Here is an 18,004-nt window from a genome sequence, read left to right as displayed (position 1 = left end):
CATTTTATACAGCTCAATGAATTTCAGACACTTAGGGGGAATGTCTTTGTCTTTGTCTTTACAGATCTAATCACCTTACATTACTTTTATAGTTGATGAGGAGAAATATGTACTTTTAGTGTCTGATATGTTTTAAACATCTAATTTCAGACGTGATGAACTGTGCCTTAGCCACTAGCTAACGTGATCAGGTTCCACTGACTATAAAGGGAACCTAGGAACACTAGATCAAATGCAAATGACCATTTTAAATCAAATAATTCCAGCCTTAGTGACAAAATTAATCTATCTTACTTGACTGTCTCACTTTGTAGACACAGGTATTCAGGGTTAGTTGCATTTTCTATCAATAGCAACAGAAATACGGTAATGTATATAGGGACCAAAATATCTCGTATATTGCAGAAAAATACTCCAGAAGAATGTATCAAATAACTCAAACGCATTCTGTTTCAGGTGAACTGTCAACTATTATCTAATTTCAGTTTTGCTAAGGTTAGACTATAAGTTAAGAATGTATGAAAACTGCGACTTTTAATAATAGTAATCTATAGCAAACTTCTACTGCCTAGTAAAGGTGGACATCATCTGTTCTAATCATAAATCTACAGAAGCTGCAACTCTAAAAAGCATATGCATTTTTAATCTGACTTCTTAAAGAAATGAATTTTATGTGAGCTACTTACATCACGAGTGTGAGCCTGAGATGAGGAAGCCCATGTCATAGACACCTACATATAGATGAAATCCATGCCAACTTTCATTAGTTCTGCTGATTATTTAAATAAATAAATAAATAAAAAGCTGTAATAAAACTACAAGTTTTATTTGAGCCATCACAATCCATTGTATAATAGAGTGAAAAGACAGGAAAAAAAAACCACAACAACAACAAATCCCCATGTAATTTGTCTTGCACCAAATCTGGAGATAACTGGATATTAATTTACATTTTTCCTTACCTGGTTATCCTTTGCATTGGGTGAAGTGTCTGCTTAGTCAAGGATTTAATAAAACATTTTATCCTAAATGTGCTGAAATTCATTTGGTTCCAATGAGATTAATGGTGTGCTTAAAATTAAGTGCTTAGGTAAGGTGTTGCTATTAGAGTTGTGTCACTCAGCAAAGAGCAAACCAACTGAAAATAAACATTCAGGCACATGCATGAAGGAAGGGGGAAAAAAATAAAGCCATATTGTTTGTACACTGTATACAGAAAATAAAGAGTGAATACATTTGTTCTGCAACTTGGGATCCCAAACTTTGCATGGTCTTTATTAAGCACTGTTAGATCAAAATTCTCATATGGTGACCATGTGGACAGACATCTCAATATATACTCTCTAGTTAAATATATGCAACAAACATCAAGGTCAAGACCAGATTAAGACCAGATTGTATCAGCTGTTCATACCCATGTGAGCACATAGTATCTTTGATTCACTGCAGACCATTTCTATGAGAAAGTTTTTCCACCAGTGTCGGAGAGTTTGTAATTTGGTCTAGCGTGCTGAGTAATAGATTTGTCTATGTAAAATAACCTGGTATATGTCCAGTTGCCTGTCTATCATCATTTGGGTTTGATATCATTTCTCAGTTTCCTTAAGTGGATTTTTTTTTCCCTAACAATTTCTTCTTGCCCAGAGAAAACATTCAGTAGTGAGTGTAAATGCAAATAAATGTTTCCAGTTCTCTCTCTCTCTTTTTTTTTTTTTTTTTGTAATAAAGTAAATACAATTAACTTAGCCCACTTACCATTTTAACAGTTTGTCATCCAGCCTGAAGATAATATCTAGCCAAAGATAAACATTTAAAGTTTTTTGCTTTGTAATAAATTTTGCTTGCTGTGTATCTAGCAGACAACTGAAGCCTGATAAATGAGAGTAAATGAAATCCTAATGACTTTGAGAAATTTGTAATGATTCATTTGTTCACTTTTCTTGTCAAAGTTTTCAAGTCACAAGTGAGAATATATTCTAAGTAGGGTTAAAATGTGTTGCTATAAGTGTTACAGTGGCTGGGAAAGCAATTTGCAAAGAACAATAACTGCCAAAGATAGAAAACAAGCGTACTGGCTATCAGCAAAACAGAACACTAACCTAGCAAAGAATTTGTTTAGCTCTATTCCAGATGGCTAGAATTTTCCAAAACAGCCCACCTTTTGCAATCATTACTGCAAACATATGCATTTTTTTCTCTAATAAAATTATGACTCAAATTATTCCTATATGATTTGCAGATCTAAACTTTGAACCTATGTATTTCTAGCCACTAGGATAATGTTTCTTCAGGTATGTAGTTAGGCAGAAATCAAATGTGTTAGGAAGGAATTGCAGTATATCATGATTTATCACCAAATTGATCAATGAATTATTGAATGGAATTTGATGCTGTAGTGTTCTGTTTAATCATTCTGCAAAGTGGCTAATTAGTTAATATGCTAATATTCTAATATGCTGTCTTTGGTATTGGATACTCTGCATGCAAGTGAAACCCAAATTTTTGTACAATAAGGATTCTGTTTCAGTGCTTCTAAAATAAAATGAAGAAGTTATTGAAGCGATCACAAGGCATTTTCTGAAGCATGCTGTAACTCAATTATGGTAGTAAGTGAATTTGAACATCTTTTTGTCTGGGAAAGCACAAGTATATTAAAATTTTGGGGTACTGGATTTCAGAGAAATTTATGATTTTTTAATTATTATTTCAATAGATATTAAAAAAAATCTTTGTTAGGGAAATCTACACAATGAAAGTCAGCGTTCAGTGAAACTGTATACCTTCTCTTTACTTCCAGTGAATTTTTACCATTTCAATGTAACATTTTAGTAAATAAATTGTGTAAAGTTTGATATTTAGTTTGAATTATATAAAAATATTTGTTAAATTCTTTATTTTTATAGTTTCCTCCCAGCAGCTGTGATCATTATTCTGTGATGTGTGACACTGTGTTGTATGTTGTCTGTAATTTAATGATTTGCATTTTTTTTTTTGTCCTTGTAGCTGTAACCTTTTCAGTATTCAATGGCAAAAATGGCCCACGGGAACTTTCTGATTAACATGCAAGAACAAGTGGCAAGCTAAGCATGTGCTAAAAGCTTTGCATTCTGTGATTTGCAGTTTAAAAATATGGTATGAACTTGAACATATCTGACTACCTCACATGGGGTACTGCTATGACTCTGTAGGGAAGAAATGGAAGCTTAATGTCAAACAAAAAGTATGTTAAAACTTTTGGTGGGAAAAATCAAAAAGCTGATGAAAGAGGAAACATCTAATGAGTAAATTAGTCTAAATAAATACGTTTTAATAGTACCATTTGCTTCATATCAACTGGGTGTATAAGGTGGGTCAGGATGGCGAAAAGAAAGTGCATCTGTATACTCTTAGATAGATGGATTTAACCAAAAGAATTCTGGTTTTAGATGTGTTCTACTTTTAGACATTTTGTACTTTGTGCCAATTTCCTTCATTCTGATCAACAAAATTCAGACATCTGTCCTTCAGCATCTCTAGCCAGGGAGTTGCTTTGAACTGCCTCGTCTGTTTATATTGAGTTCAGCCACATGTTGATTTTCCTCCTCTGTTTTTAAGCTATCATTCTCCCTACTTTTTCCTCTTCTAGTACCAAAGCCAGTAAAAGGCAACGTCTGTCAGTGAGATCCAGTTACACAAAATGAAAAAAATACATTTTTTTCTAGGCTAGACAATTAATCCAGAGATTTGTTGTCTTCGTATCCTTATTACATCACCATTTTCCATAAGGATTCCCACTGATTAATAACATTAAAGGTAAGGACAGTGCAAGGGAGTTAGAGAACTGTATGTTTCCTGAGCTTTGATAACAGGACTGAAATTCATATCGAGCCAATGTCATTTGGTCATCCAAAATTTCACCCAGGATTTAGGACAGAATAAATGTTCTTTTGTGTGAATAGCTTAATGAAGGGAGAGACGTTGAAAACATTCTGAAAAAAACAACAACACATGGATGTTGTGAGGAGGAGAAGAAGAAAAATAACTGAGAGGATTTAGGCCCCCATGAACTAGGAACATATGTAGTCATTGACTCTAATAGTGATGAAGTTAGAGCATGTAACCGTTTTTTTTTTTTTTTTCCTAGGGAACACAATTACTTTTGTGATACAGCATTCTTCCCACTGAGCTGACACCAAATGCCTGTGTAGTTTAACAAACAGCACTGATAAGTGGTGCTTTTGATAGGAATGAGCCAGTTGCATATGCTAAATGAAGTAGCCAGCAGAGACTCTAACTTTTTAAAGAGATTTCGAAAGACACCAGAGAGGGATTATGAATTGCTTCTGGTGTCAGTATGATTTAATCATCCTGAGGTCCGAATTTCATTATGGAAAGTACCAAGTGCCATTGGCTTTGATTATCAAAAACATTGTAACCTTCAGAAACAAAAGTTCAGTCATGGTATGTTGTTTCTCTGATATAGATATTCTTCAAGAAGAGGAAACTGCAATTTTATTACTAGTATTTTTTTTTTTTTCCCGAAAATGCTTTCTGTGTAAACACGTGCATTTACTTCCGGTACATAATACAAAATACATTTTAATACAATTTATCTATTATTTATGTGAGCTCACAATTCAGTGACATATATGTCATGTTTGATCTGTATCAAGATATTTGTAGAGGTGAGTTACTGAGTTACAAATTGAATTGTCTGTATGAAAAGCCTGTATCTTTCAATGAAGGAGAAACCAAAGTTTCAAGAAACAGGCGTCGTGCCATGCAGCCACATGCAGCCAAAGCTCGAAACAGCATTAAATCTGTTCAAAATCAATCAGGGTTGAAATATTACATTGAAAAAGATCCCGCGCCATGTATAACTCCTTTACCTCCACAGTCAGAATAAATCTGGTGACCATCTACAGGTAATGGGAAAAAGATGGGACCTCAGAGAGGTTATAATAAAGCTGCACCTACATAATGAGGCAAATTTGGACTTCAGCATTGGAGCAAAGCAGGCTGAGTCTTACAGAGAGGTGTAGGAGGCCTCATGGCCAGTCTGCCCACTTTATGCAGGAACGTTGGGGACATCTCCAGCCTATTGGGGAGGAAACAGTGTACACAGGTTTCATCCTAGAAGATGGTATGTTTATACGGCCAACCTTGCTTTACCAACTAAAAAGATCTTTGCACTAAAATTCATGACATTTTTGTAGCTACATTAAGATATCCTGAAAAGTTATTTTTTCTACTAGACAGTGCCCAGGTCCAAGATGGACCCCCAGATATGGATCCCGCAAAAGTGGCCAGGAGTGAAAGTTTTTGGTAGCCCTGGGGATCCTTTGCACCTGCTTCGTAGCCCCACAATGACTGGGGCTCTGGGCTTTCTCTCTTGCAAAACTCTATAAGCCTAACCCTAGACAGTGCCCACGTCCAAAATGAAACCCCAGATGTGGCTGCCACCAAAATGAGCTTGGTGTAGAAGCTTTTGTCATCAATCCCCTCTCCTTGGCAGCTTTTTATTGTTGTTTCTCTGTGGTGTGGTGGGGCCACCACTGCAGGTTGAGCCCTGTCCCTCATCCAGTGCAGACTTCACCTGACACCAGTGGCCCAGGCCACAGTGCAGTGTTGCTGCCTGCTGGTGGCCCTGGTGGCAGTCCCTCCCCCACACTACCACAGGCACCACAGCCAGCATTCCCTCTCTCTTCTCCTTCTTTCCTGCTCTCTTTGCTTTTCTTCAACCTTTTCGTTTCACCTTCTATAATTTTTTCTCCATTTTCCTTTCTTCTCCATTTCCTTTCTGTCACAGTAGCCCATAGAGAGGACTGCCACAGAGCAGATATACAGGCTTCAGCCTGTGGAGGGTGCCGTGCTGGAGCAGATGGATGCTGCCGGGAGGTCCTGTGGCCTTCAGAAGAGGACCCAGGGAACTACAGTGCAGTTGGCCTCACCTAGATCCCTGGCAAGGTTGTGGAGCAACTAGCCCTGGAGGCCATTTCCAGGCACATGAAAGACAAGAAAGCCATCAGAAGTAGTTAGCATGGATTCACCAAGGGGAAGTCATGCTTGCTGAACTTGATAAACTTCTGTGATGAAATGACTGCTTGATAGACAAGGGGAGGGCAGTGGAGATTGTCTATCTAGACTTCAGTAAGGCTTTCAACACTGTCTCCCATAGAATGCTTATATCAAAAATGATGGAGAATGGGCTGGATGAGCTGATGGTGAGGTAGACTGAAAAGTGACTGAACAGCCAGGTCCAGAGGGCAGTGATCAGTGGCACGAGGTCTTGTTGGAGGCCTATAACTAGCAGCATAACTGGGGTCCTGTTTCAACAGCTTCATTAATAATCTGGACGATGGGACAGAGTGTGTTCTTAAAGACCCTGTAGGTGACACAAAACTGGGAGGAGTATGTGATATACCAGCAGGATGTGCTGACATCCAGAGGGAACTGAAGAGGCTGGAGAAATGGCCTGACAGGAATCTCAAGAAGTTCAGGAAGGGGAAGTGCAAAGTCCTGCACCTGGGGAGGCAAAAACCCAGGTACCAGTGTGAGCTGGAGGCCGATGAGATGGAAAGCAGCTTTGCAGGAAAGGACCTGAGGGAAAGGTGTAAAGAAGACAAAGGCAGGCTCTTTTCAGTGGTGCCCAGTGACAGGACACGAGGCAGTGGACACAAACAGAAACACAGGAGGTTTTGTCTCCAAAATGTCAGGAAATGGGTATGTTACTGTGAGTGTTGCTGAGCACTGGCACAAGTTCTCCAGAGGGGGCGTGGTGTCCTTGGGGATAGTCAGAGGCCATCTGCACATGGTCCTAGGCAGCCTTCTCTAGGTGGCCCTACTTGAAGCAGGGGGGATGGACGAAGTGATCTCGAAAGATCCCTTCCAACCTCAGCCAGTCAGTTCAGAAAAACACTTCCCTATTCTGCGGCAGCAGTGCAATCAGCACCCTGTGCCCATGTTCCCCCACAAAGTGCTGCGCAGACACGGTCAGAGCATTTGTTCACACAAGCAGTTTACTGGCATCAATGTATAGGATGAATCTCCTGGAAGGAACGGGCTCTCTCCAAGAGTTTGGGTGGTCACTGCCTGGAAGAGGTTGAGCAGTCCAGCTGTTTGGGAGGCCAGGAACAACACCATCCATCTCCTCAGGTACCCTCTCATTGCCTTCCCTCTCGAGGATGCAGTCAAGGTGTTTCTTCTCCAGGCAGCAGCAGAGGCGCCGCAGGAGGTCATCCAGGCGCAGGGGGCAATCTTTCCTTTGCCAGACTTGCCAGGGCTGTGGCTGTCAGGTGGTGAATCACAGCCGTCTTCAGGGCATGGGGGGAAAACCTTTGCCCACCAGCATATGGGCGCAGGTCTGCAGATGTTTGAGGTGGAAGCTGTGGGGTCGGGCATGCCTGGCCGTGTGCCCAACAGACTGCATCTCTGCCACAGCGCAGCTCTTTGGCGGCGCCGTGCTGCTGGTGAAGCTGGCCGCGGCTACTCCAGGCTCAGGAAGGTGTCCGAGTTGTCTAGCTGCACCCCAAGCGTGATCTCAATGGAGAGGGTGCTCTCAGAGGCATTGGCCAGCCTGAGCTTGCAGGAGCGGTGGGAGGGCAGCACCGTCAGGCGGCAGTGGCGTGGCAGTGGCGGCAGAAGCTCCCAGGCTGCTTTCACCAAGGCCTGGAACCAACGGGTGGTTTCCTCCACATCCAGGTAGGAGCCGGTGCAGAGGGTGCGTGGCAGGCTGGGCTCCTGTCTTCTCCTCAGCTCGTCCTCGGGGTGGTGGAGGAAGCACAGCATGTTCCCCACCAGCCGCTCCCTCGCGCAGGCGCACTCCAGCTCCACGCGCAGGCCGGGGTTCTTCGCTGGCGTCTCCCCCGCGGCGCCCAGCTCCAGGTGGAAGGCGTGCCCGGGGGGAGGCCTCAGGGGCATGAGCAGGCAGTAGAGGACGCTGTCCTGCCGGGCACTCCAGCCTTCGTAGAGGCAGCCCACACCAATGGCCGGCTGCAGACGTGGCTTGAAGAGAGATTTCCCGGAGAGTCTTCTGCAGGCACCAAGAAGCTCATCCACCAGCTCCTCCACCACCTTGCACTTGTCGGCCATGTACGGTGCTGGCCACTGGGTGCGATCGGCCCAAACCCTGCCCAGATCCCAGGTGTCATCAGTGTCGCCGTCGTCTTCATCCTTCTCCTTCTCCTTCCTTGTGGAGCTGCCCTGCTTGCTGCTGCTGCCTGGCCCATGTCTCCTTTTCCTGAGCCACTGGCGGAGCCCAAAGAGCAGGACAAGGAGGTCAGTAAAGGTCCAGAGCTGCCACTGCTGCAAGGCAGTGAAGAGCAGGGCTCCCAGGGCCACCCCGCTCTGCTCCTGGCTCCTCTCCTCCATCTCATGCAGCAGCTGAGCCATGCCTTCAATCAGCTGCTCTGCATGCTGCTGCATTCTCTCATTTACATCCGCATCCATGTGATCATCCACCAGCCACGGCTTCTGGGCAATGCCCAGCACAGCCAGGGCGAGGAAGATCAGCCGAGCCATGGCCTGCAGGAGGTGCGAGCTGCACTCACCGATGGCCCAGGCCACAGTGTGGTGGCGCTGCCTGCTGCTGGCCCTGATGACAGCTCCCCCGCTGTGACTCACCCTCTGTGCTGTCACAGGCACCACAGCCGCATCACAGCAATCTCTCTCCCCTCCCCCCCCTCCCCTCCCCTCCCCTCCCCTCCCCTACCCTGAGCAGTTTTAACTTCATTTTTGAGACAATTAAGTGGAATTTATTAGTGAGATATTGCAGTGAGGAACAGGAAGAGTTGTGTTTGTTTGTTTGTTTTTTGTTTGTTTGTTTTTGTTTGTTTTAATAGTAGCGCTTTTACAATGATAGAGGCAGAGGAGAGAGATCTGAGAATGTCCTTCAGAGCATTCAAAAGCTTTTTGCTTTATGTTGTGACACACTTCTGAGTAGGGAATGTAATCTGAGAATCAGAGTCCTTTCATGAGTCACTTCATTAACTTCATGAAACCATGTCTTTGTTTAAATCTGGAATCTGATATTGCTCCAGATTTGTGTCCTGGTGAGTTACATTACACCTGGAGTTCTCCAACAGAAGAATTTGACTAGGTCAAAATATTTAATGAAGATTTGGTGTCAGAATCTGCGTTGGCGTTGCACATCTGCATCACAGTGTAAACCACAGATATCCTAGACAGAATTCTGGTCTTGAAATTTAAGAAGTGCAAGAATTTAAAATTTCAAAAAATCTTTCTGACAGAGACCTGGATTATCAGAAGGTATTCACAGCCATCTAGATATGGCCAGAACCAGACAGATAAAATTGGAATAAACTCTTCTAAATGTGTTGGTTAAACTGAGTTTAACAAAAACAGTAGGCCCCCCATATCTTATATACTTCATTTAAAAGCCATTTTTACCCTGTCACATCTCTTATTTTTCTCAGATTTTGGATCCTAAATGGCTTTTCAAAAATTATTGGATTGTCTAATTGACCTAATTGTGTAAAACATTACTAATGTCTAAATTGTGAGTTTTCTGATTGTCTCCCTTAAATTTTTGCTGTGAAAACTCCAGACATTTAAATCTTTATAATGCTCTTTTATTTCTCAAGTATTTTTACAGTGAATAGCTATCTACTAGGCTGGTGTTTTGTTGCTTTGAATTCAGAGCTAAAAAGCTTTATTTTCATTTGAAATCCTAGAAAGCAGTTTGTCATTGTGTTCAATATCCCATCACCTATTTACATACCCAGCCAGGCACATAATGTATTTTACACCACTTCTACAATGACTGGCCCCTCTTTGCATGAGTAGATTCATAGAAATGATCTGTTCAATGAGCCTGAAAATATAACGGGCAAAATCAGGGTATATTTTCAGAACCCACTGAATTCAGAACATTCTCTTCAGCCCTGCCCATAAAGATCATATAAGATCACACGCGTGTCATATTTTACAGAAATGCTGATTCTGACCTACCTACTCTTCAAGTAACCCTCTTGAAACCATTGGGGTACGGTGCCAAAACCAGAAGTGTTTGTAGCAGCTGTTGAATTGACAGAGTTAGAGTGCCTGTTGAGAAAAGCATGGAACGGTTAGAAGGACGAAAAACAGAACAGCTGAGCTGAACAACTACAACAGTCTAAGAGTCCTGGGATGTATGAAGAGGCAAAATTGCTGGATACATTACCAAGGACAGAATATGAGACACCAGTGAATAGAAGTATCCTGTTAAAATTATTTGGACCAATTGCAGAGTAAAGTGCTGTTTAACATGCACCAGCTGCTACTGCTTCCCCTATTGCATGGCGTCACACATTCTGGGACCATAAGATTTCCTCTCCATTCTTCTGAACTTGCTGCAGGATTTCTCTTTTCATAACTTTACTCAGACTCCAGCTTTGATTTCTTTGGGTATGTCTTTTGGTCTAGCTCTTTCTTCTCTTCCATCCATTTCAGGAGTCACCTTTACAGTCATTGTTCACCTTACCAGCTACACTGGGTGATTTAGGGTGTGTAATTAGTGTTCAGCGGTGAGTTAGGTCTTCAAGAAAGTCTAAGCATATTTATTTTATAATACATATTATTCAATCAGTTACAGTTTAGAGGCCTTACATGTAGATAAAGTTGTGTGGTAGATTCAGCATTAGAAAACCAGATGGTAAAGAAGAAACTGGAAATAGAACAGATGGACAATAAATGATATGCAAATTAAGGTTTGAAGGATCTTGGGATTTAATTGTGATTTTAAAGAGGAAGTACCTATTAAGTTCATTTTATACTTTCTATACTGATAGCTTTTTTGAAAAAAGAAATCATATTCCCTCTACTTTTTGAAATAAGATTCAAATGAATACATAAGGAAAAAGAAGTTCTGTTTTGTTTTGTCAGTACAGCACCAGTTACAAGTTCCTTAAATTAGATACTATATGAGCTGTAATTAGTTACCAAAAACACATACACGCATACACACACACTCATGCAAACTAAACAGGTGATCACACTCTAAAGGTATTAATTTTTTGCTGGTTAGATTACCTGTACATTTTCTTCAGCTTAAAATCCATGCTTGTAAGATCTGTCAATGGAAGGTAACTAGCAAAAGGTTTACAGTCATGGCTACAAATACATGCTTGCATTGACTCCGTTTGGTGCTTTGCAACTTCCCTTATAAACAAAAATAAAGTATAGCTACATCATTATCAGGGAAGAAAGGAGGTAGAAAAAAGTTCTGTTTCGATCTGCAATGCCTGGAAAATCCCTGCTCAAGCTGGTCATAATTTGAGTCTCCTAAGCAACGTTAGAAGACGATTCATTCTATTCACAATATTACTATCTGTATTACTCAAACTTAATAGAGCATATTTTCTAAATAACAATGCCCTATTTTTATGCCACAAATAATGCTATTTGTTTCTGACAGTTTCTGAAAAACTGTTTGTTTCTTAGTTGAAAAAATGACACCTAAACTATTATTAATCAGAACCTTTATCAGTAAAAGGTTGAGTGATTTGGGAAAAATATGCCACTGCCACCCTCTGAGAAAAATGAGTGCAGGCTTCTATGTTCTGCCTTACATATTACTCCGTTGGCAGAAATAAAATCTGAAGTACACTTACACCTTCCTGTGGATGGTGTTGAATCTTTGTATTCTCCAGTTTTTCATTTTCACATTTTTCCATGTGTTTAACTACTGGAGTAAAATGCATAGATGTTCAACATCCAAGTAAAAAAAAAAAAAGTGAATATAACTTCAGTATTGGTAAGGAGCAAGAATGTATTAGCAGAGCACCCTAAAATTTCCTGAATTTGTGCATAAGCAAGGAACAATACGCTTTAGGTACAAAAGAGGTGATTTTAGGTGCTGCCTTTAAATGTACAACACAGGAAACTGTGGTACCTTATTGCACAGTGCTCATAACACCAGTGTTGCTTATAAGGCCTGTATAATGAACATTTACACAGACATAGGGTGACCAAAGAGCCTTTTCAAAAATACTTCCTTGTTTACAGCATTTCCTTTTTCCTCATCGTGCAAGTGGTTATCAGGGACAGATTTACCTTCAAGTTAGCAAAAGCAGGAGCACAGTTCAGAATTATTATTTTTTTCAAATGATGTTAATCAGCTACAAAGTTAATCCTGCTTAACAAAAACAATACTATCTGCTAAATATTCTGTACAAAGTAGGCACAAATCTGTAGGTATTATCAGGGTGGGGTTTATTTTGGCTTAAAGTTTGGACTCGTCAAAATTTTTAACTGAGAAAACATCACAAAATACAGATCTCTCATTATGAAGCAGTTTCACGAAGGACAGGCTAGAAGTTTAGATTCTTCTCATTCAAAAATTATCTGTTAACTTTCTGTTTGTCCTGTGCATCTAATGGGTGTAAGAGGAGGATATAACTCTCTGTTTTATGTATTATTTAAGGTAGCATCTGATGCAATACCTAAAAGACAGAGATGTTGCTTGAAAGATCCATGACTTACAGGGTAAGAGTTTGACAATCAAGCGTCAAACTCTTAATCATCACAGATTAAAATTTATTTTAGGTTTCAAGGCAACGTGGCTGAAGACAACGGTTGTCTTGAAAGTTTAGTTTTAATTCTACATTCATCTATTCCTTCATAATAAAGGTTATGACAGATTCCAATTAATTTGGTATTAATTTTGAAGTTCTTTTCAGCTATGTATGTTGAAGGAAATGTGACCTGCAAGTCTGTATTGATGTGATTTGATCTATTTTCAGAACTTTTAATACTTTAGTCATAGGAACATTATTGATATGTAGGTATTGTGGTGGTAATCTAATACAACTTGAACTTTCAGTTTAAGGTTTTGTTTAAGATTTACTGATGCTATGTAACAATATCAAGCATTATTCCATTTTGACATTTATCACTGAGTATAAGGCATCGGGAATAAATTCCTCTCTTAGAAATGTGTTTATTTTAACATATATTCCCGTAATTTCTGTGGGGAAAAATAACTACTATCCAACTTTTCCCACACACACTTGCAGTGCATTGATCTAAATAATGCATTGTGGCAGATGATAAATTTGTCATGGAGTTTTGTTTACATTACATTTGAAGCTGTTTAACTGAAAAATCTGTTGACGAAAGAGTGAGGTTGATTTCTTTACATGATTTAGTTGGCTTTTCTTTTTCTAACAGTGAGGTCCATACTATGGCAAAGATATTAGCTTCTGTTTTTGGAGAGAGAAATATATTAGCCAGCAAATGAAAATGGACAGCCTTGAATTCTTAAAAAACAAACAAAAACCAACCACACACACAAACCAACAGCGAAGGCAACTGTTGAATGTAAACTTCTTCAAGCATGTTCTCCAAGAACCTGAATCACAGAAAGAGAAATATATTTTGGAATGCCTTTAAAGTAAAAAAAAATAAAAAAAATAATAAAAAAATCTTAATAGGAACATCTGCAGCAGGAACAGTTCCACAGATTTTCAGCAGGGAGGAAAAGCAGCTGCAGAACTTGATGAAAAATGGCTTTGGGATAGGGGTTGCTGCTTGCTCTGGTTAGCAAACAGCTGGTATGGGGGCTGTAGGGTGAGTAACTCAGAGCACTGGGATACACACTGCCCTTTCCCCACCTTTTTTCACCAATATTGGTGAAACATTAGCCCATCAAAAGCACATTTGAAGATGAAGAGCTTCACTTCAGTTTCACTTTACAGAACTTGTCTGGGAGGATATGAAATACTGCTACAACCAATTTATGACAACATAATTTTTTTCAGAAGTATGACTATTCTATATCAAATGGCATCTATACTGACTTTGTCTTGCCAGGAAGTATTGCAAATAGTGATGACAGTTGCAGAAACTGGGTTTTTGGAAACTCTTTGCTCAAAAAGACCTTATAGTCAACCCGTTAATATATTTTTTGAATATATTACCAAACTTCTATCTGTGCATAATTTGTCATTACTAAAACCCAGCCGACTACTGTTTATATCAGTTGCTAAATTAATACATAGCTATTGTAATCTCACAGTCAAAATCATTACAAAATCAGATAGATTAGGTTTAGATAGGTACATAATTAGGAAAGGAAATCTGATTTTCAAAGTAATTTTAATTGTTGTAAAGCTAAAAGAACTCTACATTTCAGAAATATCTATCACAGCTATGAATATGCATCAGCATAGATAGGACTAATTTTGCTGGAAAGGTGATACCAGAATCACAACACAAAGATAAACTAGCAGTCTGTTGGTACATATTTGTAGCTGAATGGTCTGGACAAGTTCTGATATGTAATTTTAGACTATTTTATTACATACTTCATTCTGAGCATACAGTTTTTTACCTGAATTCCAGCCTTGAAAAACTTTCTTTCCAATTTGTCTCATTTTATGAGACATGGAAATACTTTTTTGCACAATGTGATAAAGTTACAGAACTCTTTGAACCAGAATGCTATGTATGTCAAAGTGCACTTATGAAGTAAAGGAATAAAATAATTTTTAAAAGTTCAAGTACATGGTGAAGAAGCAGTTTTGGCTCAAAAAAATCCTCATGTCTCAGGTAGCTGGGATGAGTGACTGCCACTGTAGGAAATATCACTCTATTCTGTTTTTATTCTCTATTCAGATTGTCTTTACTAGTCAAATAATCATTATTAGCCATTTCTAGAGGCAGTATCATAGGCTAAATAGACATTTAATCCAACCAAGTTCAGCTACAGAAGCTGTCCTTTCTTGGTAGCTCCATCTAGATGTCTAAACTTGGGATTAGGACAAGATAGTTCACACTATATGGATATTTTATTGAGAAGGTATATCTCCTTATTTCCACTCTACAGATGCTAGACGACATTTCCTATTTTCAGTTATAAAAGATATCTCTGAGTGGTAAAAGGAATTCCTACTGCTTTCCACCTCCTGAGATGTCTGGCTGAAAACTTGTATTTGAAACACATCCCCAGTACAATTTGTGTCATTATTAGTAAAGCTAAGATCATACATAACTTGGTGTAATGAAGATACCACACTATGTACTTTTCCAGCTTATACCAACAGTGTGAATCTGTGTGTTTCACTCCAAAGTGTTATGCCATTGTTTGACTTCTAAGGAAATTTTCATAATTTTGTATCATTCTTTAGGCAGGAGCAAAAAATTCAAGACCTTGCCAACTGGGAAGAAATCCTACTGTAAGACCCTGGAATGCAGACATTTTGATGATGATTACACCTAGAAGGAATAAGATTCTGTGCACAAAGCCTGCTAATAAGGATTAGCTTTAGGTACTAAGGACTAGCCTACTCCCTTAAGTGGCTTTCCAGTACCTAAAGAGGGCCTACAAGAAATCTAGAGAGGGACTCCTTGTCAGGGATCATAGTGACTGAACAAGGGATAATGTCTTTAGACTAAAAGGGAGTAGGTTTAAGTTAGATATAAGGAAGAAATTCTTTACTCTCAGAGCGGTGAGGCACTGGCACAGGTTGCCCAGAGAAGCTGTGGATGCCCCATCCCTGGAGGTGCTCAAGGCCAGGCTGGATGGGGCTCTGGGCAACCTGGTCTGGTGGGAGGTGTCCCTGCCCATGGCAGGGGGTTGGAACTGGATGATCCTTAACGTCCCTTTCAACTCAAACCATTCTGTGGTTCTAAGATAATGAAACACAATAAAACACATTTGAAAAAAATATTAGTTTAGAGAACTCCACAGATAATGCATCTGCTATACTTATTTATTCAGTTGAAGGAGAAAGTAACAGGTAGTAACAGGCAGGCTTTCACAATAGCTACGTAACATTTCCTGTAACATATCTGTGGTAGATGCTCCCACAATACGTCTATTGCCAAGTATACAATGCTTTTCATTAACGAGCCTGGTAACAAACACAAACAGTTGTGCAATAGAGAACAGGTATTTGTGGGGTACTTTAAGAGAATGGATGGAATCCTTTTTCGAAGTACCATACTTTATGATTTCTAGGAAAATATATGCATAAATCATGAAATGCCTGGAGTTATGCTATGCTAACCGATTGGAAAAGTTTGATTATTTAATACCATTATCAAATGATATTAAAGTTTTAGAGAATAAAGGCATTAGAGAATAAGAAAAGCAGTGGTTAAAGGGATTCATGCCATAGAGTTTCATACAAGAGAGATTTCCCTTGCTGTAGTGGAAGATATGGAACAGCTTGTATTCACACTTCTCAGAACAAACAAATCCTGTGACAGGTTGGGTTGGCCTCACCTCCACTGAAGCTGACTAGGAGCACTCCTGTGTAGGATAACTGTGGTGGTTGCACACTGATGTATAGCTAAACTCTAGTGCAGGGGAATGGTGGCTGCAGTCAGTCCCTCAGGCTTCGTCTCTGCCGCTCCTTCACGGTTAATCTCTGCCCCTGCTCCACGTGGAGTCCCTCCCACGGGATGCCCTCCTTCCCGAACTGATCCGGCGGGGGCTGCCCACAGGCAGCAGCTCTTCAAGAACTGCTCCCACATGGCTCTGTACAGCATGGAGATCTGCTCCACGTGGGACCCATGGGCTGCAGGGGGACAGCCTGCTCCACCAGGGGCCTCTCCACAGGCCGCAGGGGAACTGCTGCTGCATGCCTGGAGCACCTCCAGCTCTCCTTCCTCACTGATGCTGGCATCTGCAGGGCTGTTTTTTACACATCTTCTCATCCATCTCCCTGCTGCTGCTGTGCAGCAGATTTTTTCCCTCTTAAATATGCTCTCACAGAGATGCAACTTGGTTCATGTGTAGCTCAACCTCAATTCGCTGCTTCCTAGGCTGGTGAAATAAAGAAATGGTGCCAGAAGAGTGATACCTTGGTAGGACCATAGTGGATGTGTCATCAGGAGAAAAAGCAGGGAGAGAATGAAGGACATATAAGGTAGGTGGCAGGTTTGCTTCTTTTCCAGAATGGTGCTCTGTAAAAACAGCAAGTGCTGTCTCTGGCAGCTGCAGTCATTTGTTTCAAGATTCTGTAGAAATGACTATGTTTTCCTCCTGAGGAGCAGAATGTAACTAAGAGAAGTAATTTTTCTCTGACCCATGCAGAGGTGATGCCTGGCAGCTTATGCCTGTGCACAGTTTATAGATGTTTGTCTCATTTTGATGGTCATAAGTGTGTACGATTTGGGGTTATTGGTCTCACTTTCTGTTCCTGGCTGGCAGAAACCTGATCTGCAACATAGCTTTTTGTTATGCGGCCCCGTTCTCTGGATGTCCAGTCAGGTGAGCTGGTAATGGGAGCCTGCCAGGTACAGAAGCTGTTGTTCCCCTGTGTAGCTTGTGCCCTGCTTGTTCTAGCTTGCTCTCTGTCATTCTTTGTATGCCCCCAGACATGGTCAGTAACCCTGGCCTCCTTCCCACCTTGCTCCCTGTCCTCAGCCAGACGTAAGGAAAGCTGAGCATTTACCACAACTGCTTTCTTGCAGTGGTCCCAAAGGTCCTGCTCTGGTCATGTATGCCAAGCTGCTCAAGACCTCTAGCTGGCAATCATCATTAACAAGTTGGTCCTCAGGGAGATTTGATGTTTGAGTTGACATGACTGACAATGTGTTCCTACCCTGTAGCCTCAGACAGTCCAGCCACGTCCCATGGAGCAGCAGGTCTGACCCTGCCAAAGGGAAGGCTCCTGGGGCCTCAACATACCCCACACAAATGGTCTCAGATGCCCAGGCCTCTTCTGGCTTCAGGGATCCCCTCTGTGGTGATACAACATTTTTTGCTCCCTTCATCAGTAAGCCAGATGGCCTGAAATAATGAGTGCTGGTTATGGCAGAATTGTGGTTTTGTAATACAGTATGAAGAATGAAAGCTGTGTCACTCAGGGAGTGGTATGGGTGTCTGTGGCAACACTGAATTTTACTGCTGCTTTTGGAGGACTCTTCTAAAATGTAGAATTCATTTCCTGTGATGGTCCTATACATACTGACTGCATGTGAATTCAGTCTTGATAAGGTTTCTTTTCATAAGTAGTTAAAAGACTGTCTCCAAAAGACAGCCCAAGACCAAACTAGCATGCATGCATGCAGTGTGAAA

At 40.7% G+C, this 18,004-nt stretch overlaps 2 protein-coding genes across 11 annotated transcripts in view; one reads left to right on the top strand and one right to left on the bottom strand.

The window, feature by feature from the left end:
- Nucleotides 1-18,004, top strand: part of LOC308187337 (uncharacterized protein) — a 424,496-nt gene that overhangs the window by 180,906 nt on the left and 225,586 nt on the right. The window lies entirely within an intron of this gene.
- Nucleotides 6,105-8,647, bottom strand: LOC308187945 (inositol 1,4,5-trisphosphate receptor-interacting protein-like 1). Its single transcript, XM_080576383.1, has one exon. It carries the CDS (start codon nt 8,497-8,499, stop codon nt 7,465-7,467), a length of 1,035 nt encoding a protein of 344 aa, XP_080432509.1. The 5' UTR covers nt 8,500-8,647; the 3' UTR covers nt 6,105-7,464.

Source organism: Anser brachyrhynchus (genome assembly GCF_964034855.1).
Source record: "Anser brachyrhynchus genome assembly, chromosome: 1".
NCBI lineage: Eukaryota > Metazoa > Chordata > Aves > Anseriformes > Anatidae > Anser > Anser brachyrhynchus.
Note: the sequence above shows the minus strand (reverse complement) of the source record. Positions and strands in the feature narration are given on the sequence as shown.

Excerpts from the sequence above, each read along its gene's own strand:
- LOC308187945 (XM_080576383.1), bottom strand. The coding sequence starts at position 8,499 with ATGGCTCGGCTGATCTTCCTCGCCCTGGCTGTGCTGGGCATTGCCCAG.